Source organism: Dromiciops gliroides, chromosome 5 (assembly GCF_019393635.1).
Source record: "Dromiciops gliroides isolate mDroGli1 chromosome 5, mDroGli1.pri, whole genome shotgun sequence".
NCBI classification, from domain to species: Eukaryota; Metazoa; Chordata; class Mammalia; order Microbiotheria; family Microbiotheriidae; genus Dromiciops; species Dromiciops gliroides.
Window position 1 is genome coordinate 138,677,187 of NC_057865.1, and position 24,516 is coordinate 138,701,702.

At 34.1% G+C, this 24,516-nt stretch overlaps 1 protein-coding gene across 1 annotated transcript in view; it reads left to right on the forward strand.

Moving 5' to 3' along the window:
• The window catches only part of IMMP2L (inner mitochondrial membrane peptidase subunit 2), a 71,435-nt gene extending 53,556 nt beyond the window's left edge, over positions 1-17,879 (forward strand). Inside the window, exon 3 of the mRNA XM_043968688.1 lies at positions 17,772-17,879. Within this exon, the coding sequence (XP_043824623.1) occupies positions 17,772-17,879 (108 nt within the window). The remainder of the gene's footprint in view (positions 1-17,771) is intronic.
• Positions 17,880-24,516: the final 6,637 nt, after the last annotated feature.

Here is a 24,516-nt window from a genome sequence, read left to right on the forward strand (position 1 = left end):
TTAAAAAATGTTAATCTCTTTACTAATATTTTACTTATCTGTCATGATATTCATTAGAGATAATGATCCATAGTTTACTTTTTTCTGTTTTATTTCTCCCTGGGTAGGTTAATAACATTATATTTTCCCAAGGAAGTTTGGTGTAATGCCATCTTTTTCTTTTAATATTTAAAAGAATTCACATTTAAGTTCATTTTTCCCTATAGTTTTGTCCTTTGCAAGTTCATTTATGGTTTGTCCAATTCATTTTTTCTGAAACTCTTGTAAGTTCTCTTGTTCTTATTCTATCCATTTCAGTATTTTTAATTTCTGTAAGTATTCATTCTTTTATTTGTTACAAATATTGTTGGCATACAATTGGGCAAAATCATGTCTAATCATTTATTTTATTAATTAGTCAATGTTGTAAATTATTATTTTTACTCTTCTTTTTTTTTGCTGAAATTTTTAATTAGTTTCTTTTTAAAAAAGGAACCAGCTTCTAATTATTTATCAGTCTAAGGTGTGTGTGTGTAAGTGTGTGTGTGTGTTAAATTAAGATATCTTCCACTTTTGGGGAATTGATTTTTAAAAATTTGTTATATATCTAATTCATTGTTCTGTTTTTCTCCTTTCTTGATAAAAGTGTTTAGAGATATGTTTTGCACGAAAAAATTCTTTGGGTACATCCCCAAAATTTTGACATGTTCCATGAGTGTCATTTTCTTTGATAAAATTATAGTTTCTATAATTTGTTCTTTGACCAAGCCATTCTTTAGGATTTTATTATTTAGTGTCCACTTAACTTTGAACACATCTTCAAAATGGCCTTATAATTCTAATTTTGTTTTACTGAAGGATATATTAAGTTTTTTCTTTTGTTTTCTCTATTTATTTTGAGTTTTTAATGCCCTAGCACAACTTGGTCTTTTTTTGTTGTTGTTAAGGTGCTACATAAAGCTGAGAAATATGTGTGTGTGTGTGTGTGTGTGCTTAATTTATTCCTTTAAAAACATTTTTTTGCTAGATTTTTCTAACTTTGAAAGGGTTCCATTGACATCCTCAATGATAGTAGTTTTCTTGCTTATCTTTTTAAACCATGTGTACTTTTACTTTTGTCTTTCCTGAGATCCTGCTTGAAGCATAATACATTTTGCTTATCATAGTTTTGTTGAATTAGTGCTGTGTAATATAGTTTGAGATTTGGAAGTAGAATTCCTCCTTCATCCTTATTATTTTGATTTCATTCCATAGCCATATCCTAGAGGATTTAACACTTTCACCTCTAGGCTACTTGCCCTAAGACCTAGCTGTCCTGATTGGCAGTTGCCCCCATTTCTCTGTACTTCTTGGCACATCTCCAGCTATGTCTCTTCACTTTCTTTCCCTGCCATTTTTCTGTAAGTTGGCTTGCCTCTACTCCCTCCATTTACCTACACTTCCAGGTTTTGAACCATAATCAAGTCAATTCTGTCATTGCTCCTGGAAAAGGGCATATTAATCTACTCCTCAATGTCCTATTCATTAACATTTCAAACTAATATGTTCCATTCTGGCCACTAACTTGTATTGTCTTCCTATATTCGAATGTAAGATCTTTGAGGACAGAGACTATCTTCATTTTTTGTGTTTGTATTTCCAGTGTTTAGCACAATGCCTGTTATATATTAAGCACTTAATAAATGCTTTTTCATTAATTTTTCCCCATTATCTTCCTTGAGATTATAGACCTTTTGTCTTTTAAATGATTTTTGCTATTATTTCTAATCCCTTTAATTTCTGAGACAAAATGCTTTCTTGGTTTTGTTCCTGACTCTTTAAATATTCATCTTTTGAATACTTTTGTTCTTCTATAACACTTTCCTTTTCTTAAATACAATTAAGGAGTATAAGGAATAAGGAATGGAAAATACAACTTATGATCTAGGAACCCAAATGGATCTGGCACTTCTGGAGAAGCCCTTGTCAGGACATGAAGACTAAAGGGAATATTTCTTGTAGCCCATTACTTTGTCATATAAACAGGGTTATGAAGAGCATTAATCCCTCCAGGGGAAACCTATTGTGTTTTTGATTTGGGGGTCAGGATACTTGCATTCTGGTTGAATAAACATAAGGGGTGTTAAGGACTTGAGCTAGGGTAGTGGTATAGTTTAGATAGAAGGAAAAAAATATGGGAGATACATTTCTGACCCTGGGCATGTCACTTAATTAACCCTGTATGTCTCAATTTCCTCATCTGTAATATGAGTTGGAGAAGGAAATGGCAAACCATTTCTGTATCATTGCCAAGAAAACCCCAAATGGGGTTGCAAAGAATCAGACACAACTGAACAACAACAACAACATTAGATTAGGAAGACATAAGAGTCAATGATTTCTTCAAGGATTCTATACTGGGTCACTGCCACTAAGAGATTTCTAGAGTATTGTCAGTAGGGGTGTTATCCCTAGACAAGATCTTTACAGAGATCTATGAGTTTTGTCATAAGGTCCAAATTTGAGATTTACAGATTGGATGTATTTATGATAGTAGAGGTGAACAAGCCCTAGTTTCAGCAAATAGGCTATAGGAAATCTTTACTAAGTTTACAAAAAGAAGATTCATAGAATTAGAACATTTTAGATGTGGAACAAACCTTAGAGATCATCATTCTCTCTACTTTATAGATGTGGAGACTGAATCAAGGAGGTTCAGAAATAATTGGTACACATAAGTCATTAGTATATGATTTGGACTCAAACATGGATCTCTTGGCTCCTATTACAGTGTTTCATGTAAGGATCTTTTTTTTTTAAATAGACTACTTCAGAGTGCATTTAAATATTCTTTTATAGTTCATCACTAAGTAATAAGCATAGAGATATGGTTGGGATAGAAAAGAAGAGTGAAAATATAAAGTTCATATGTAGTACATGTATAACCCATATCTGATTGCTTATCACCTCAGGGAAGGGGAAAATGAGGGAGGGAATGAAGGATAAAAATTGGAACCCAAAACTATAAATAAAAATGTTTATTACTTTAAAAAATGAATTTTGAAAATTGTTTCCCTAATTGTAATTAAGAGAAAATAAAACAACTAAATTTAAAAAATGAAGTTTATATGTTAGGAATTGAAACCAATATGAAGATAATAAATCAAATGAAAAAGCATTTTTAAAATTATGGTGTCAGAATTAAGGTGGGATATGGTTTATATAAACAACATATCCACAAAGTTATGAAGACACATATTCTTCATAAATTGAGGTATACATATAGTATCTCATAACATTTTTATAATGTCATGTACCCAGTGGGTGCTGGTGTAAGATGTTGATTGCTATTTACATTTTCTTTTGCCCCCTAAGGTTGAATATAGTATAATCTCTGAATCATTTTACATTGAAAGTCATTACCTTGTTGAAAATTATAGATTTTTTTTCCTTTTTAGAAGTACCACCACAATATTTAATAGCAGTTTAACATAGGATATGAAGAATGGTATGGTATACTTTTGAAACTTCAGAGGAGATTTGGTTGAATTCAACCTTATGACCCAAATTAGAGTTTTGATTGGACATGAGCCTTGTTGTTTGTCTTTCATGCCTGAAGAGGACCAAAATGACATCAGAATGTCAGGGTCAATGTACAGTGTGTCCAGCTGTGGCTGGTGATACCAATATGAGCTTGGAAGGCTCTTTCACAAGTCATACACAAATGGTCTGTGTGACCATTTGGGAGGGAGATGCTTAAATTTGCACATCTCACATTTCTTTTGAGCTAGGGCCATTCTGCTTTGTTCACATAGCATAGTGCTTTCTTTGATGTGGGCACACCATGTTGGAAGATCCTGTGCCAATGTTCTTCAGAGAGATGTTGTATCTCTTCTTCTGACCATTTGATTTGGCTTGGGGCTATATTGGTAAAGAATACCCTAAGACCTTTAACAACTTTAACAACCAAAGTTTTATATTTCCTTTGATTTGAGATGCCTGGTTAGGGCCACTAGCTGAGGATGTAAAAAGATCTATATTTTCTAAATTCAAGACCAGAATCTAAGACTTAAGCAGGTAAATGAAAGGATGTCTTAATACAAATTAAAGAAATACAGATTTGCTATCTGTTGTGCATCAGATGATAGGCATATCATTTGTTATAGTTTTAAATTAAAATTATACAAAATTCATCTTATTTCCTTTTTCTCCATTTAACCAGAGAAGGAAGATAACACTTCAAAATACTACAATACAATGCTTTTTGGTAGACTTCAGAGGTGATTTATGTGGAATACATTACAAAACTATAACATGTGAGGAAAAGTGAAGTTCAACCAGCATGTAACCTTTTATCCATTAATAGCACACATCCATTGGCTTTGTGATCGTCTTTACTTTAAGCTATCTGTGAATGAGTCCCTAAGAACTAGATTTGTAATAAACCTTTAGGCTTCTAGCTGGCTTTTGCACTGATTATCTTCTTTCCTACTGAGTTTGAAATTAAAAATTCTGTCAAAAAAGCAAGCAATAGCCCTGCTTTCTTTTTAAATCTGTGTTTTCATTTTTAAACTCAGAGAGAGTTTAATATTATTCAATAATCATTGTACATTATAACTGTTTTGACTTTCTGGAAAGATGGTTCCTAGAAGACCATCAAGAAAAGAGCTATATTGTGATTTATGCATAGTCACTTAAAACAGAGTTGGGGAATTTCATTGTTACAGCTGATTTTGCATTTTCCTGGGGCTGGGAACCACCTGGTACCTACTCTCATTCTTTGCTGACTCTTCTACATTCTAATTCTCCATGAGTCTGCTGGGATCTGTTTTAAAGGAAGATAGGATTTAATTTTAGGATACTTTATTGGTTTGTGTGTGTTTTCTTCTCAAATTACCTTTTCCTCAAATCCTCCTTTGAGTTTTTTGCCCCTTAGGAAGTTGTAGTTTTTATGTAGTTTTCTAACTTGTTATTAATAGAGAATTAAAATAGATTAGTTCATATTTATTGCACTGAAAGTATGTGAAATTGAAACAGCTGGTGTGTGATAACTTTGTAATGCACCTTTAAGGATTTTCCTTTAATTCCTATGATACCACAGACAGGAGCATGTTTTATGTAGTCTATTATATCTTCAAACACCTTTCTCTCCCATTTGATTCACCATGCTTGTTGTTATAGTTTTCTTTTTCATCAGCAGTATCTGAATATGATTTTTCTTAGCATGTTTTAAAATAGGGATGAATCATTCATGTCCTTGGAGAGAATTTATTTTTCTTGTGATTGATTTGTGGCATGTTCTGGCAAATTGTGAGTTTATTAATTTAATACACATTAATTTAATTTAATTTAATTTAATACACATACTAGGTGCAATGTACTTTAGTACACACTCAGAGAAATTAGAGAATAAATATGATGGGCTCCTTTCTTCTAGGGGCTACACTGAACTTGTTGCTTTACTTAAGGAAGATTTTGTGGAGTAGATGGGTTTTGAGGTAGAGTTTTAAGCATATTAGCAATGATGGGAATTCAACTTTGTTATGAAATAAGTTTAAAAGATGTTTGGTAACATTTAAGAAGTTGTTGGAAAATCCCCGTGTCCTTATTGCAAAATTCAGCTTTGATAATCCTTCAATAAAAGGACTTCAGAAGGAAGGAATGGGATTTATGCTCTTGATGGCTGTGGGATCTATATTGCTAAATCCTGGAGCACTCCTTAAATGATCTACACACATTGGATAGCTCGTGTTTATTGTTGTCTAACTGTTGCATTGCACTTAACTGAAAGTCAAATAATTTTTCATCAATGAACAATCAATAATTAAGTGGGTAAATTTTGGAGGGCTTCTTAAATAGGTTAACATTGAATAGTGATTAAAGTATGGAGGTCAGTTATTCCTTAGCAGGGATAAGTTAGGCCTGAATCCCAAATTCAGGGCCTCTAAAGTCCCCCTAGATTTTCTAAGGAGGTTAGATCTGGTTAAGGCTCAGGTTAATTCAAGCTGATTCTGAAAATGCCTGAACAACTATATTGTTCTAGTCATTCAACTAATCATACCATCAGCACTATTACCAATATATAAGTAGGACTTGGACTGAAGGAGAAAGAATTGTGAAGAAATTTTAATTAGCTTTGGAGTTAGAGTAGAGGGACTATGAATGGATAGATAGGAACTGAATATAACATGTACCTGCAAATACTACACTCTTTCCATCATGCTTTCTATATTTGGAAGGAAACAGAGGTTTCAAATCCTAAAACAGAGCCTGACTTGAATTTCATTAGTAAAACTTGAACTGGTTGTAAGTTTCCTGAGCCCATCCCAGTTCTGAAACCATGCTCTGGGAGAACCTTTGAAATTTACCTGTGGCCCCCCAAAAGTATGTTCTACTTAGTACCCAGTAGTTTTTGGCTCTTTGTTGTAAGCAGAGGATATTGCCTTGGCAATTTTCTTTTACTTGTTGAAAGAATAAAAGCTACAACTCTATGAACTGATGCAAAGTGAAGCAAGAACTGGGAGATCAATTTGCACAGTAACAACAATCTTATAATGATGATCAATTGTGAAAGACTTGGATACTCCAATCAATACAATGACTTAAGACAATTTCAAAGGACTCATGATGAAAAAAATGCTATCCAGGGACAGAATTGATGAACTCCGAGTGCAAGTAGAAGTTTATATTTTTTTTGTGATGTGGCTATATGGAAATGTTTTGCATGATTTCACATGCATAACTGATATTACATTGTTTGCCTTCTCAGTGGGTGGAGGAAGTGTGTGATGGGAGGAGAGATCTAAAACTCAAAATTAAAAAAAGAAAAGAATGTTAAAAGAAGATAATAAAAGACAGAATGAAAGATTGAGATAAAGGGAGTTAAAAATGAATATAATTGTCTACATGAGGAAATATATATTATGTGATGAAGCCTGAATATTTAGAAAAAAAGAATTCAAATTGTTGATTATTTCTGAGATGATGGCATTTGAACCTGTCTTTTTAAAAAAATTGAAGGATAAGTGAATTTTTAGCATTAAACTCATATTAAATAGATTTCCAGTTTTATTTTAGACTAGACAAAGCCAGCATTTCTAATGTTTCAGTAAGCTTTGACAAGTGTTTCCTTTCCTTGTTGGCAGGTACATCACTGAAGTACTTACTGAAAATTGAATTGAATTGTGAAAATAAAATTATATTGTAAATGGTAATACTTCTTCATCATTTTAATCTACTCAACAATGTGATGGAAGATTACAGTCTTATATAGGCAGTCAGTCCACTTTTCTTTTAAAGTATTATTAGAGGGGGAGGCTAGGTGGCGCAGTGGATAAAGCACTCGCCCTGGATTCCAGAGTACCTGAGTTCAAATCCGGCCTCAGACACTTGATACTTACTAGCTGTGTGACCCTGCGCAAGTCACTTAACCCCCATTGCCCCACACAAAAAAAGTATTATTAGAATAAGTTGGTCAGCAAGCATTTATTAACAATAACACAACAATCAAAAACTTCATCATTGACACTTAAAAAAGATAGGAATCTAATAAACATTGTATCAATTTTATGCATGTTAAATGGTTAAGAAATGCATGAATACTACAGTAAAAAGTGGGTATGTCTGCAGCCTTAGGCTGTTGGTTGGTCTGAGTCCTGGTTCTCATAGGGCTCAGGTTGGTAAAGTTGTGTCATTGTGAGCAAGGGAGGGGAATCAATCAATCACAACCCTGGGTAATTCATGGTGGAAAGTGGGCTAAGAGGTTGGGATGCCAGCCTTCTTTATCCCACAGCTCCTACTGCACCAGAAGATAAACAATACACATGGCACTTTATCTCGGAAAAAAACCTTTAAGTTTACTTATAGGAAGTGGGTATCAGGATTGCAGCTTATTAGTTATTGTGAAGTCGTCCAGTTTTCTATGTTTTCTTTCTGTTTCTTACCCACAAAATAAGCAAGCACACAATTCTTGTTATCCTCACATTGTTCCTTAATAGATCAATCACGTTGGAACAAATTTGCATTTTAAAAACAGATTTTTAGCAGAAGATAAAATACAGTTCTTAGCCTCAAGGAGCTTACATTCAAATGGGGAAGAGAATACATAAAAGGAAGCTGAAAAGGGACAGGGGCAGAATGTACCTGGTTTGGGCTTGCTGGAGAAGTGGAAAGGAGTATAGCTTGGTAGGAAATGAAGAGATGACTGGCCAGGGTCTCCTCCTTGTAAATTGAGGTTCTAGGATGAACTGTACGCTATCCAATCAGAAGAAGAAGCTGCAGGGGCAGAGAGTGCTTCCATGATATGAGTTCTGGGGCTGAAATGATCTTCCAGGATCTAGAGCTTTTGGGGTATGTGGGAGAAATCCAGAGGAATGGAGCTTGGCAGGATTTACTTTTATGTGATTTTGCAAAATTTAGTTTTCTATTTCTCCTTAAATGACAAACATACTATCTACCACAGGAAAATAAATATTTTTAAGAATTCAATACAATTTTTATTAAGATCCTAGGTACCATGACAGTTTATGAGTATGTGAAGATGAAAAAAAACCACAAAGAACAGTCTGAATCCTCAGGAAAATTACAGTCTATTGGGAGATGGGACATGTATACAAATCAATATGATATAAAGCTTATCCTTAGAGAAAGATTAACAGAGAAAATGATGAGGGAGTGCACACCAGGCATTGAGGATAAACTGGGCAAATTCACGAAAGCAAGACAAAATATGGAAACAGCTAAAAGTACAGTTTGGCTGGAATATAGAGTACATGAAAGAGAGTAATATGAAATAATCCTGGAAAGGCATGTTGCATTTGATTGTGGAGGTCTTACATGATACATTAAGGATAACAAGGAACCACTGAAAGATTTTTTTTTTTTTGTGGGGCAATAGGGGTTAAGTGACTTGCCCAGGGTCACACAGCTAGTAAATGTCAAGTGTCTGAGGCCGGATTTGAACTCAGGTACTCCTGAATCCAGGGCCGGTGCTTTATCCACTGCGCCACCTAGCCGCCCCCCACTGAAAGATTTTTGACCAGGGAAGTGATGCAATCAGATCTTTGTCTTAGAAATATTATTTTGGCAGCTTTCTGAAAGATGAGCTTGATGTGTTTACTGGAAGCACAGAGAATACTTAAGTTTTCCAGTGTACTTTCTTCACAACAACTCAGTTAAGTAGTGCAAATATTCTTATCCTCGTTTTAGATATGAAGAAACTGAGTCTCTGAGACTTTTTTTAACATAATTAACATTTTTATTTATAGTTTTAGGTTCCAATTTTTATCCTTCCTTCTCTCCCTCCCTTCCCCCTCCATGAGGTGGCAAGCAATCAGATATGGGTTATACATATATGACTATGTAAATCATTACCATATCATTTTGTACAATAAACCTTGAATAAAAGAAAAATGAAAGGAAGTGAAATTCAGTCTGTTCCATCAATATCACTTCTTTGGAGGTGGATAGTATGCTTCAATAGTCCTTTGGGATTATTTTGGATCATTGTATTGTTGAGAATAGTCAAGTCATTCACAGTTCTTCATCAAACAATATTGCTGTCTCTGTGCACAATGTTCTCTTGGTTTTGTTCACTTCACTATACATCAGTTTATCCATATCTTTCTAGGCCATTCTGAAATCATCCTGCTTGTCATTTCTTGTAGCACAGTAATATTCCATCACTGTCATATGCCACAAAAATACAAGTCATTCCTTTGTTTTAATTTGCATTTTTCTGATCAATAGTGATCTTGAGCATTTTTTCATATGATAATAGGCAGTTTTCAAAGAAGTCAAAGCTATCTATAATCATATGAAAAAATGCTCAAGATCACTACTGATCAGAAAAATGCAGATTAAAACAATTCTGAAGTATTACCTCACACGTATCAGAGTGGTTAATATAACAAAAATGGAAAATATTGGATGTTGGAAAACTGGGATGCTAATCCACTGTTGGTAGAATTGTGAAAAGATCCAACCATATAAATTTTCTAAAACAATTGGAGCAAAACATAATGAAAACATCAAAATGTTCCTTGAATTATGTATTATTTTGATTTGAGACTGGTCTATAAAAGTATTGAGAGGGTTTCATGAATCTAATTCCAGATGTAATCCTTACAACAGACTCTTTTTGAGCCCTCTACATATATTCATTCTTTCTTAGAACCTAGTGATAAGAAATTTTATTAGTTATTTTTTTTTCTCACTGGCCCTGCATTTTCTCAGTGGTTGGCTCTTCTTCAGGTTCCTGCCTTTGAACTATGACCATCCCTTAAGGAGATGTTAATAGCTTTCTGTTCTCTCCCAAGTAGAACTTAATTTTATTTGGATGTAACTATCACCTTTATTTTTTTGTCTCCATTTCCCTTTGGACACAGAACACTGAAGACTCTATATATTTTTTTTCTTCTTAGTCTTCTTTTTTTTTTTTTTTTTTTGGTGAGGCAATTGGGGTTAAGTGACTTGCCCAGGGTCACACAGCTAGTAGGTGTCAAGTGTCTGAGGCCGCATTTGAACTCAGGTCCTCCTGAATCCAGGACCGGTGCTCTATCCACTGCGCCACCTAGCTGCCCCGGTTCTATATATTTTTGATTCATTTTTAGATTAGCTCTTGAATTAATCCCCATTATTCTTATCATCAGCATGGTTCAAGCCCTCATAAATCATGCCTGAATTAAAGCAATATGTTTCTAGCTAGTTTCCCTGATTCCAGAGTTTTCTTTTGAAATCTATTTTATACATGAGACTAATTTTACTGAAGACCACATTTTTTTAAAATCATGTTTTGGAAACTCCTCTATTATTTTTAAGACTTTCTAATTTAACTATACCATGCTTACTCATTTTATTTTCTCTTTCCATCATGAACTCAAAGCCATTCTCCATATTATCCCCATATATGCCATGCTCATCATCAATTCTCTTCCCAATTTGATCCATCCTTCAAGGCACATTTCAGATTTTAGCTTCCCCATTACATTTTCCTGAATATTCCAGAATATACTGTTTTTACTCCTCTTTGAATTCTTTTAGTAGCATTTATAGTTAATAGCAGCTGTTTAGCACATGAATGTACACTATTTTGTATTGCTTTTTGCTTGTTTCATATAAATGAATTAATTCAAAAGCATTTATTAAGAGCTTACTCTGCAAAGCATGGTGCTAAGCACTGGGAATACAAATAGAAACATATAACAGTCTCAGCTTTCAAGGAGGTCATGCTTGAATCGGGGAGACAACACGTGTAGGAGGTTTCAGCTGAAGTCCGAGGGAAAAGTCCAATAATTCTTAGGGTACAGTGGCAAAGCAGAAGGTAATGCTTCTTTGTTAATGTCATTTCCACTGACAAAATTACATCAGTTTCTGATGTGAATCATTTGAAAGTGTCAAGGATTTTGGAGGCAAGAACTTTCTTCTCTGGGTCTCTAGTAGTTGTGGCTCCAGGTTGTTTGCCTGTAGTCCTGGGTCTTCCTGCCTTCCAGCTAGCTGTCCCAGGTGAGTTCTAGATGAGCAGGGTCAGGAGGATAGGATGTGGAAAGACCAGTAGATTGTAAGTTCCTTATGGTGCCATGCCCCCATAACACTTAGAACTGTTGTGCAGTTATTCAATAAAGATTAATTGTCTAGTCTAATTATAATTTTATTACAATTGAAAAGACTTTGTTTTTGATGTTCTTTCAGTGCTTCTAACTTGTAGGTTTCTAACTCTATTGCTTAAATATCATAGGCATCTTATCTCCAAATGCATTTCTTCAAGAAACCACACGGGTGGGAAAATGGTTGCTTAGAGGCGATGGAGGAAGTTTTTCAACTGCATAAAAGAATGCTAAAAAAAAAAAGCACAATTTGTTGGCAAAACCATTGGATCTTTCAGTGATACTAAGGATTGTTAATATGCAGATATTTTACATGTGAAGACATTGTTCATATGGCTACTTTATTGTGGCATAAATAGGAACTTTCCTTATATGTATAAAATAGTTAATGGCTTGTTGGATGTTTATATTGAATTATTTATACGTAGATGATTTCTATTATAATTAATTGGAGTTATCTGTCTAGTTCTCAGGCTTACTAGTGAGAAAAAACATTTTATATTTGATAAAAGCATTTTAGTGTCATCATAGCAGATTAGGAAAGCTAAATATTTTTGTCTTTCTATTTAATTTCTATGATTTTAAATTGAAGTTTGCTTAGAGAGGAACAGAACAATAACATTTTAAAATAATATTTTAATAAAGAGCAGCTAGATGGGTTTGTAAACCTCTCTGAAATAGGATAATAAAATCAGGAATTAGGAGGATAAAAAAATGAGTGACTAAGTATAGTTCCAAGCTATGAATAAGCCACTAATATATATATATATATATATATATATATATGTATGTATGTATGTATATATATATATATATATATGATTCTGCTTTACTTTTGTATTGTTTTTGGTTTATATGCTTGTATTTGGTAGAGTAGGGAACTACTAGATAGTGAGGAAATCCCCTCTACTAGGGCACAGCAGGAAGTATTCTGAAACGGATAAGCTTGGGTAGTCTCTTGTTAGTATTGAGAGATTAGGTGATTTGCTTAGTGTCCTACAGCCAGTATGTGTCCGAGTTACCACTTGAACCCAGATCTTCCTGATTATGAAACTATCGCTCTATTATGCCAGACGTTTTAAGGTTTATTAAACCATGAATGTCATGATTCATTTCATGGTATCTGTTTTGTAGTTTCTATGACCCTTTTATTTATAAAAGATGAAATACTTGCTGTTTAAAGTTTAGTAACTGAAAATGCCATCCTCCCCCTTGGGAAAGTAATGGAATTGATATTCCTTGCTAGAAAACATATGCATGCAGAAAATATAACATATTATAATATATGGGTACAAATAAATGTCTGAGGATATGTATATATACATACACGTACATATATACACACATATGTATATATATATATATGTGTATATATATATATATATATATATACATATAAAATATCTACCCATCTTCGTACCTATCTACATTATGAATTAAAGCTTTTCTCTCTTTGTTTGGATATTTTGCATTGGCAATTGATTCCCCCTCTCTTAAAGAACCTGAGTTAGCATTCATATAAAATTCTAAGGGAAATAGCCTTAAGCACCTTCATGATGCATTTGATCATTCCTCTCAAAGAACAATCCAAGACTATTCCTCTGTCACTGGCTAGAAAACAGCTTATTTTTAATATAATTTTTATAATTCTCAACTTAATAAACAAATTAAGAGAATATATATATATATATGTAGAACAGAAAATGAGTGTCCATGAAAATGTGCATCTCCTTCCATTTAAGTACATAATAATTTTAACATATATCTTGTTAACATTTTCTTTTTTGTCATCTTCTGTGCGTAAAAATGCTTCATTGATTCTTTTTCTTTATTTTTTTGGCATCTCTATAACTATTTCTTCCCTTCCTCCCCACACCATCTTCTTCAGTGAAAATAGAAAGAAAGACAAAATCTTTTAAAAACAAATATGTAGGGGCAGCTAGATGGCACAATAGATAAAGCAACGGCCCTGGATTCAGGAGAACCTAAGTTCAAATCTGGCCTCAGACACTTGACACTTACCAGCTGTTTGACCCTGGGCAAGTCACTTAATCCTCATTGTCTCACACAAAAAAAATACATATAGTCAAATAAAGCAAATTCTTACAGTGGCCATGTGTTTTAGACACAGAATTCTCTGAGAAGACCTAAGTCCATACTGTTGCACTACTTTTCTTTATACCTATGCAGTTTTATTTGCTTCTTCCTTTTTTCCCCCCTCTCACTCTTGAAATTGGGCAAGAAGGCCTTCCCATTTTTCCAACTATAATTTCAGGGATGAATGTACACTTGGGGGAAAATAATACTGAGGATCATAGATAGATAAGAGTTTTGAGAAGATTAAATTGATTTTGTGTAATTTTTGGTTTTCCCCTGTAGACTGTAGGTTCCTTGAGAGCAGTTCTTAGCACAGTGTCTGACATATATTAGGCACTTAATAATTTTTTTATTGAATTGAATTGCCAGTCACTATGCTAAACACCTTCCAAATATTTTCTCATTTGATCCTCATGACAAATCTTTTACCCCTGTTTTACCAATGAAGAAACTGAAATACACTGAGGATGAATGACGTCTTTAGAAGACAAACATATTCGAGGCCATTCCATATAGAGCCTTTGAGATCTTATGTCCTCTGATAGCATTTGAGAAGTTGGAGTCAATTTCTTGTAATGATATTAAAATACCTTGAAAAATTATATTGTGCATCTAGTTAAATTAAGGAATTATACCATCCACATAAATAAAAGTCAGTCTTTATTAAAATTAAATGAATATAAAAGGTGAGAGCAAGATATTTTACTTCCCTATGGTATTAAGTTGCTCCAAAATTATAATTCTGTAAGGATCTATAAAGCCAAATTAATTGATATTCTCCAACTTTTTTTTAACAGAATAATGCAATATTAGGTTCCAGTTCTTAAGCTTCAAGAGCAGGGAGTTTTTAGTTTCAGATCCTATACAGAGACCTTTAGTGCTTTTGAGATTAGCTATGTTGACCAAAAACAGAGATGTACTGTGATATTTTAATGAGTGTAAAACTAAGATGAAATTACTGAAGCCATTTCAAAAGCAAAATCCTAGAGTGATTTTTAATAGTCTAGCATTTCTCACTCATTTTTATGGTTATGCTAATGGCATTGGACAAAATGTACAAATCTGATTTTCAGAGAATTATGGAATTTTGGGGTTAGAAGGCATCTCAGTGATCACATGGTCACATTTTTTTTAAAGTGGTGAGAAAAATGAGGTCAAGGGCAGATAGGAAGTGGTCAAGTTACGAGGAGAACACCCTTCCTCCTGTATTATTGTATTGTCAAAATTTTATTTGTGAAAACTTCCAACCTTTTTGAGGGGTGATTTTTTATTTTTTAAAACTCTTTGTTTATGGAGTCATAACCAATCATATGCCAGAATTTTTTCAAATTTGTTTTTCTGAAGTCTAGAACCCATGTCTGTCCATATCTACACCTTTGCCTTAGGTATTGTATTTACTTTCTTTGAAGATTCTCATCACTTCTGCCTGGCTGAATTTTCCCATACTGGTTAAAATCTAGTCCCAAATTGTACTTCCCCTTATTGCTTTATGAGCATGGGAAGGTAAAAATTGATCAATTATTATACTTTTAGTGGGATAATATTGTCCCATGCTTTACCAAACTTATAGTAGAATAAGAGGTGAAATTTCTTTTTTAATAAATATGAAGTCAATGTGGGATAGTAAAAAAAGAGTGACAGGTTTATGTAAAGTTCTGGCTTTGAAATCTGGCTCTGCTTCCCAGTCTTGACCTCTTGGTGATCCAATTAAACTCTACACTCTTCATTATTCTTGAATCCTTTTTTCCTGTCTCAGTGGTATGAGAATTGGAATGATACCCCCTGCTGGGAAGGACATTGTGAGCTCTGGCCTGAAAAGAAACCATGTGACTTTGGTGTCCAGAAGTGCTGTCTGCTGCTGTGGGTCCTGTCAATCAGTGTTACCAGCCAATTAGCTTGGAGTTGTGTATGTGGACAGCCCTGTTTCCAGTTTCACAGGAGGCTTCTGGGAGAAGCTGCTTAGGAGAAAGGCCCTTTTGGTTCTGGACTTGGGCTTGTTAGGAGGACAGATGCTGGGCTCTCTTAGATAGTTAGATGAAGTTTGCTTTTTACCCCCCCCCCTCTCTCTCTCTCTTCACTAACTTCTTTTTTGTGTGTGTGTGAGGCAATTGGGGTAAATAAGTGACTTGCCCAGGGTCACACAGCTAATAAGTGTTAAGTGTCTGAGGGCACATTTGAACTCAGGTCCTCCTGAATACAGGGCTAATGCTCTATCCACTGCAGCACCTAGCTGTCTTCTTCACTAACTTCTAATGTACTTTAATAAATACTTAAAAGGCTAAACTCTTGCTAAAGCTTCTAATTCAAGGCGACTACTCATTAGATTTTAGACAACACAGCTAGAATTTTAGGCCCTTACAGTGGCAAACATGCCATACCTTGCATACCTCAATCCTGGATATCTCCTATCATCTGTCTCCTTCCCTCCTATTTACAATGCTGCTAATTACTTTATGTTGACAATTTTCAGATTTACCTATTCTACCCTAACCTCTGTACTGACCTCCAGTCTCACATCTCCTACTGCCTTTTAGTCATCTCAAGATGTACGTCCAGTAGACGTCTTAAAATCAATATGTCAAAAACTAAATTCATTATCTTCTTCCCTAAATCTTCCCTCTTCCTAACTTCTTTATTACTTTAGAGTACACCATTCCTTAAGACCCTCGGGCTTGTCACCTAGGTGTCATCCTCAACTTCTCAATATTTTTTACCACCAATATCTAGTATATTACCTAGTCTGGTCAACCTCACCTTTGGCACATCTCTTGAATTTAGTCCCTTATCTTCTCTGACAATACCACCACTTTGGTGTAGTCCCTCATTACCTCAAACCTGGATTATTGCAATAGCCTGCTGGTGGTGTCTGGCTCTAGTCTCTCCACATAATCCATTTTTCATTTAGCAACCCAAGTGTGACTTTCCTAAAGGCTTGACCCCCTACCTAGAAACTCCAGTGACCTTATTCTTTACCAATGCTAACTCTTCTACTTGTTCAAGCGATCACATTCCATACCATTTTTATCAACACATTTTCCCCTCTGTCATTCCCACTCTATTAATAATTTTTAATCTCTGTCTACTGGCTCATTCCCTACAAACTCAAGACTCATTGCCTACAAACATGTTTATGTCTTCTCCATCCTAAAAAACACTCTCACTTGGTCCTTGTATCTCTGCTATCATCCTATATCTCTTCTGCCTTTTATAGCTAAACTCAGAAATGCTGTCTACGATAACTACCTCCATTTTATCTCTTCTCACTCTCTTCTCAACCACTTATACTCAAACTTCTGCCTGATTTCATTCTACTGAAACTCCTCTTATCAAAGTTACCAGTGATTTCTTAGTTGCCCGCACCAATTTTTTTTTTCTCTAGCCTCATTCTCTTTGACTTTTCTGCAGCCTTTGGCATGTTTTGACACTCTCCTCCTTGATAATAACTTCTTTCTAGCTTTTCAGGACACTATTCTTTCCTGGTTCTCCTCCTACCTATCTGATTTCTTCTTCTCAGTCTCCATTGCTGGATCTTCATCCATCAGACCCTCTAACCATAGGTGTCCCTTAGAGTTCTGTCCTGAGATCTCTCTTCTTTACCTCTATACTGCTTCACTTACTGATCTCATTAGCTTCCATGGATGTAATTACCATCTCTATGCTGATAATTCTTAAATCTACTTACCCTGCTTCAACCTCTCTCTTGACCCCCACATTCATATCTACAACTGTCTGTCAGGCATTTCAAATTGGATGTTTACTAGACATCTTAAAATAAATTTGTCTTAAAAAGAACTCTTTATCTTTTCCCCTTAAGGCCTTCCCCAGCTCTTACCTGTCCTTTGGGCAATACCATACTTTCAGTCCCTCAGGCTGTATTTAGCCTTTTGAAAAGCTCCATTGTCATTTGGAGTTTTTATAAACCTGGAATTCATTGCAAGTGGCTATATTTGAAAAAGTTATTTTTGTTCACTCTAGTGGAATGTTATCGTTATGAGACATGAAAATATGAATGACATGCACCTATACTAATGGAGGGAATGTCCACATTGGTAATATTGTAGACTTAATGAGGTATTATTGAATAACACACATACTCTCTCATTCTCTTTTAAGCCTTCTTTGAATCCTGGATGGAGCCAGAAATCTGATGTAGTACTTTTGAACCACTGGAAAGTTAGGAATTATGAGGTGCACCGTGGGGATATTGTATCATTGGTGTAAGTAAGAGTGAAACATTTTTATTTCTTCTATTTATAATGAAAGATAATATTTTCTGCTTTCCATATGTAAATCAAGTGTTTATGAGAGATAATTTATTAGCCTGTGGTAAATTATGTTTCTTTAAATATGGAATGTATGCTTTGGTTAGCTTTCAGAAAGTACCAATTTTACCTTTAATTTCTGGAAGAAACACTTATTTTCTTCATAGAAAGAGGAATGCATGCGTTGATTTTTTTTAGTTAATATATATTATTATAGTTAAAAGATGTATTATTAAATTATGGTAATTTACATAATTGGAAATTTTATATATACATTTGATGACCAGATTTTGGTTTATTTTGTTTGCTTTTTTCTCATCTACTCATAATAATACATAGTAGATACATAGTTTTAGCATATTTCTAGATAAATGTAACATGGGATTCTATGACACAATATACACAGTCACATATATGAATCATGTGTTATTTAGAATCATATGAGAAAAATAATAAAGCCTATGTACGTGAAACCAAAAGGTGGCACTGTTTGTCTATTGAAAACCTTTGAGAGTTGTAGAGGACAAAAAACTCAATCCAATTCTAATGCAGAAAGGGGTGTCAAAGTACACATGTCTGACACAGTAGTATAACAAATATCGTAGTATAGTTTGGGATAGTTTAAATTTAAAGTTTTGTCTTTTCAGAAATAAGCTGTACAATAGGTATATTATAATAATACCTGCCTCATTTCTTTTGATTTGGGGAAATTATATGATTTAGTGTAGCTTCCTGTTAGGCTGGCTTCTTTACTGAGGTAGCAATTAATGTAGTGATGCTATTAACATACTATATTAATAGCAATGGCAAAAAAAAATGGTGCTGTTTGTGTGTATATATGTGTACATGACAGAAAACTATTTTTCTTTGTTTCTTGACCTAGAATTTTAATATTTTGTGATGGTGTAAAAATTAGTTAGAGAATAGGTTTCTATTAATTACTCTCCTGTACTTAGGTAATTCCACCAGAACACATTTCCTCACAACTTGGGCTTTTAAAATTTATTTAAAAAGATATTAACTAGAGCTGATAGATTATGAATTATATCGTCAGAGAATGTTTGGGATTTTGAGTAGCAGAAGCCCAGGAATGGCTCTTTATGCATCAGACTGTTTCTTAACACTGACTACATCTGTAGAAGATATTTTTATTTTATCAGTCATAACCCTTGTTACCAGCCCTCAACATGTTGAGTTTCCCTATCCAAGGCTCAGTGTCCTTTTGCCTTTTGTTTGCCAACGTTATCTGTGTACATAGTTGGTGATGGAAAGGATAACCATTCAAGTGGAATAGGTCACACAATGCTCATATACAATTATGGAATATTTTGTTCCCCTCTCTTTTCTTGAACAACATGTTGTCCATACTAAGCAAGCAGAGAAATCCTAAAGAAATTAATATTAGAAGCAAAAATAGAAGTTGATTGTAGAACAATTTAAAGAAAAGATAAAGTTTAGGATGCATAAAATTAATGACTCCTGAAGTCTTCCTTATTTAATTAACCTATAGTTTTTTAATCCCTATGTGATATGTTTTATGAAGTAAAGAATATCTAACCAATATTGTATTTAACTTTACTTTTATTCTCTTGAGACATTTTTTAAAAACTGAATGGACAGTAGTAATCGTTATTCAATTTCACCCAACTTAATCTGGGAACTCCCATATCCCTTATGGCCCATTGCACTTTTTCTCCTTTGTATCTTGGCACAATATAAGCAATCACATATTTATTTAATATACTTGTTCACTTTTCTGTTATAGTTCTTTTGTATTCCTGTCTCCAGGGATGTTTATTTTAAACTTCTATATGTGGAAAATGGGCACTTGATTGATTCGTTTTGATTTATGATGATGGCTAAGAAAGATTTGATACATGTTTTCTTAAAAATAGTTAAATGGGTAACATCAACCTTATATAAAGTGATTCAAGCTCATATCAGATAATCATTACTACTTTAGCCTGTTCAATTATTTTTGTTGTGTTTTTTGTTTGGTTATTTATTATTTATGAATTATTAGACTCTCTTGAATACTTCTGTGGTATGATTAGTACATACTCAGCATCTGAAAACTAGGTAGCTTATGTGTGTCAAAGGAAATAATGGCTTGTTTTAGGAATTCAGAAGTGTACACATTAGAAGACTAATATACTTGGCATTTATAACTAAGTCTACTTTTGGTATTGAATTAGAAGGAACTTGATTATTCAAGAACTACTTGTCTCTTTAAAACCCTAACCAGGATGTCTTATCTACATTTTTATTAAGCTTGCTGTCTATAATTGACCTTATGACTACAGAGTCTACAAGGACAAAGTCCAAAAATGAATATCAAAATTAGTCATTTTCCTATTTTTCAGCAATAGTGATAAAGGCAATGGTAGAAACAAACTATTATTATATTAATTGGAAACTACTTTTAGAATTTATCGGTACTTTCTATGTCTCTCATCAGTCAATAAACATTTATTAAGTATCTACTATATGCCAGGCACTATGCTAATTTCTTGGGATACAAAGAAAGGTGGAAGATAGTCTCGACTCTCATTCCAGGTATGAGTGAGAGCCAGTGAAAATGCCTAGAGATAGGTGATGGTATATCTTGTGTGAGAAATAGCAAGGAGGCAAGTGCCACTAGATTACAGAGTATATGAAGGAAAGAGGGTGTAAGAGAGATGGTATTAAGTATACCCCAAAGACATCATGCTAATATCAATATACGTGCATATAATAATATTAGACCTACACATATATAGTCAATGAATATCTACATGAAGTATTCCTTTGTTTTAATGGTTCTCAGTAAATCTGGAATTTCATATCTAAGATATACATTTACTTGTAGAAATGTGATTTGATTATGAAACTTAAAAAAGATAATATAAATATAAAATTTAGCTTGCCATTTTCTCAAATGTATAAATGAGTAGCTAAAGATACATTTTCAAGTTAAAATATTTTATAACAGACTTGAGTGTTTACATTAAAAATCATATAGACTTTGAAAACACAATAGTGATACCATTTTATATAAAGGAAGATGTTGAAACAACATATTGTTTATGTGTATGTGTGTACCAGGTAAAAAATATGTGGGACAAGAAATCTCTTCATATGCAATTCTCTTCTGAAAGAAAGGAGAGGTGGAACTCTGTTGGTGGAATCATCTTCTTTTTCAGCTTCTTTCCCAGTATATTTTGTTCTGGTGTGTGTGTGTGTGTGTGTGTGTGTAACAACATGAAAATTGGATTTTTGCTTACAGTATCTCAGGAATATCTGTAGTTAGTCAAAGTGGTTTTTTTGTAATTCAATAATACAAATTATTGATTTGCACATCTAGATGGCACAGTGTATAGAGCACTGGGCTTGGAATCAGGAAGAGTCATCTTCATGAGTTCAAATCTAGACTCAGTTATCAGCTGTGTGATGCTGGGCAAGTCACTTACCCTATTTGCCTCACTTCTTTCTCTGTAAAATGAACTGGAGAAAGAAATGGCAAACATTTCAATATCTTTGCCAAGAAAACCCTAAATGAGGTCACAAAGAGTCGGACATGACTGAAAAATGAAAACAATTGGCACAATACTGAATTAGTGGATTTGTATACAATGCAAACCAGTGATGATATGAGTGTACTATGATAATGATTTTTAAAATTATCTTGAGTGATATTCATATTGCAATGGACAATATAAGGTAGAATGATACTTTTATTAATGAACTTTCTGGGTCTGAAGTTTCTTCATAATGAAGTCAGTTCACGTTGTTTATTTTTGATGATTTAAAAAGTCTTCATAATTAGTAGAAACCAGGAAGCCTGAATGCTGAGATTTGGACGTCTAGGTGAAGCATGTAAATTCTGAGTTTTTCCCGGTGGCTACTAAAGAGATATAATGTCTAGTAAAGACCTGGTATCATTAAAAAGGTGAAAAGCAGTGACAGTAAAACTAGAGGAGAATATGGTTTGGGAAGATATAGTTCCCATTCAGCAGGCTTTTTATTTCTCTACTTCTGGTTGCAGGATTTCTGACAACAAAATGTATTGTTCATTTGGGAAAAGATTTCATTATACCTATTATGCATAGAGTAAGAATCAGTTTGGAGTGTATAGGGAGTTGGAATTGTCAGGAAAACCTTGGTTTAAGTCCTAGTCTTGACATATACTGACTGGGTGACTTTGGGAAAATCTCTGAACTTCTTATCACATCATGCAAATCTTTAACATTCTAAGTTGCAGAGCAGATGCAGATCTGTATTGCTAGAGGAATATTACAAATTCTAGGTCTGGTTCTCCCTCCCCCCAAAAAATGAGATTGAGAACTTTGTATGTTATATGGTAGGAAGTGCCAAAACACTAAAAGTCTTTGAGCAGGCAGTGATCTGACATAATCAGACCTAAACATTAGGAAGATCTTTTGGGATGGGAGAGAAGAATGAGAGCATCAGTTAGGATATAGAGAAGTTTAAAAGGATAGAAGAGAAAGGTTGAGGCAGCTCTTATAAGACAGTTTCAGGCCTGTCAATAAAGTACTTTGACATGCAAATTGTTTTGGACAAACAGTAATTTTGATATGGTTTCATTTCGTGATAGCAGTGCTTGAAGAACACCATTCAGTAATAATTAGAAATGTTGCAGTGGTTCTTGGGGTGGGGAAATCAAACATTTCAAGAATTTTTCAAGCCCACAAGAACATATGTACATAGAGGAAGTCCTTCATGGAAGTATGAGTAGAGAATAGGAAGGCTTTTTGTAAACAATATTATCCAGTAGACTAAACTTTTACAGTTGTACAATTGATTGAGGGGTATAGAGAGTACAACATCTCTGTGTTTTTTCTTTTTCTCTTTCTTTGTTTCTTTCGTGGGGCAATGAGGGTTAAATGACTTTCCCAAGGTCACAAGTATCTGAGGTCAGATTTGAACTCAGGTCCTCCTGAATCCAGGGCTGGTGGTTTATCCCCTGTACCATCTAGCTGCCCTCATTTTTTTCTTTATTGACTATTAAAAAAGGTGTTTGGTTTCATTTAAAAGAATGCTACCTTAAAAATTCTTCTCCCACAGTGTTTTCCATGCATATGTCAAAATTGTGCAAATTTCATTAAAAGTATAATAATAGAGATCAATTTGACAGTCCTGATTATTAAGTGAATCATAAAACAGGAAAACATATGCTTTATCAAATGTGTTTATCACCATCATGGATGGTGATCAGTGCAGAGTTCAAATGGAAGGATTCCTTATAGATGGTGATGGAACTCTGGGTCCTACTTTTTGACTTTGACATTGCACTGGTTGCACCAAGCCCCAAAATATTACAGAGCCTCCAAAATTAGGTCCATAATTACTCACAGAAGATTGGATTAATTATCTGCAGAGGAAAACCCAAGAATGAATCATCTTGACTATGATATTCATTTGGACAGATGACTTAAACAATGCTTCCATTGGTTTATATATCTAGACAAGCCACTGAAAATGTACAGTGATCTATGAACAGAATTCAGTAAGATGAAGAGAGAGGGCTGGATCACATTTAGGAAATTGTACAGTTCTTTAAATGATTCCAAGCTTCTCCTTGAAGCAAATGGCTAACTTTTTTGGGGGCGGGGGAGGCAATTGGGGTTAAGTGACTTGTCCAGGGTCACACAGCTAGTAAGTGTCAAGTGTCTGAGCTCAGATTTGAACTCAGGTCCTCCTGACTCCAGGGCCTGTGCTTTATCTACTGCGCCACCTAGCTGCCCCATGGCTAACTTTTTAAAGCTACTAGTTTCCCAGTGATGATATATGGCTACAAATCATGGAATGCTATAGTTACTAAAGAATTGAAGTTGTGAGTCATTCAAAGGTCAGTGTAGAAGATGATGTAAGCAACATATTGCAATAGCAATATTCTGAATTGCAATTGTAGTTCTCCCGAATTGCTCAGGAAAAGCAGCATAAAGGATATCAGCAGCAAAATATATGAATAAAAAATGGGTGAATGAGTGTGCTATATATCTTCCTCAAAGACGAGAAGTTTTAGAGAATGTGCTAATTTGTATTGGTTGATAGAATTTCTTGGTCTGAGAGTTCCCACAGATATAAATGAAATCATAGGTAAAATATCCTATTATTATGACTATTATTTAATAAATAACTATAACTATTGTGAATAATGGTAACCATTTATGCATACAAACAATATACTAATTATTTTAAACATCTCTTTAAAAACGTTTAACCTGTCCCCTGCAATCCTGTTTTCACATTTACTTTCCTGAACAAAACCTTTTTTTTCATAAAACAAACACTTCTACCTAACACTCTTTGACTTATAAATTTGAATTGTGACAATTCAATTTGACAAGCATTTATTGGACACCTATTCTATGCCAGGTACCAAGCTGTGCCCTAAGAATGCAACGATAAAATATGGGAGAGTTCCTTCCCTAATGCTGGTTATATTCTACTTTCTTATGTACACAGATAAGTCAGTAGAAAATTGTATAAAATCAATAGAAAATAATTTGAATGGGTTAGTGTAGAACACTTAAGCTAGATCTCTTGTAGGACATGGCACTTGAGTAGACCTTTAAGTCAACTAGAGGTTGCTA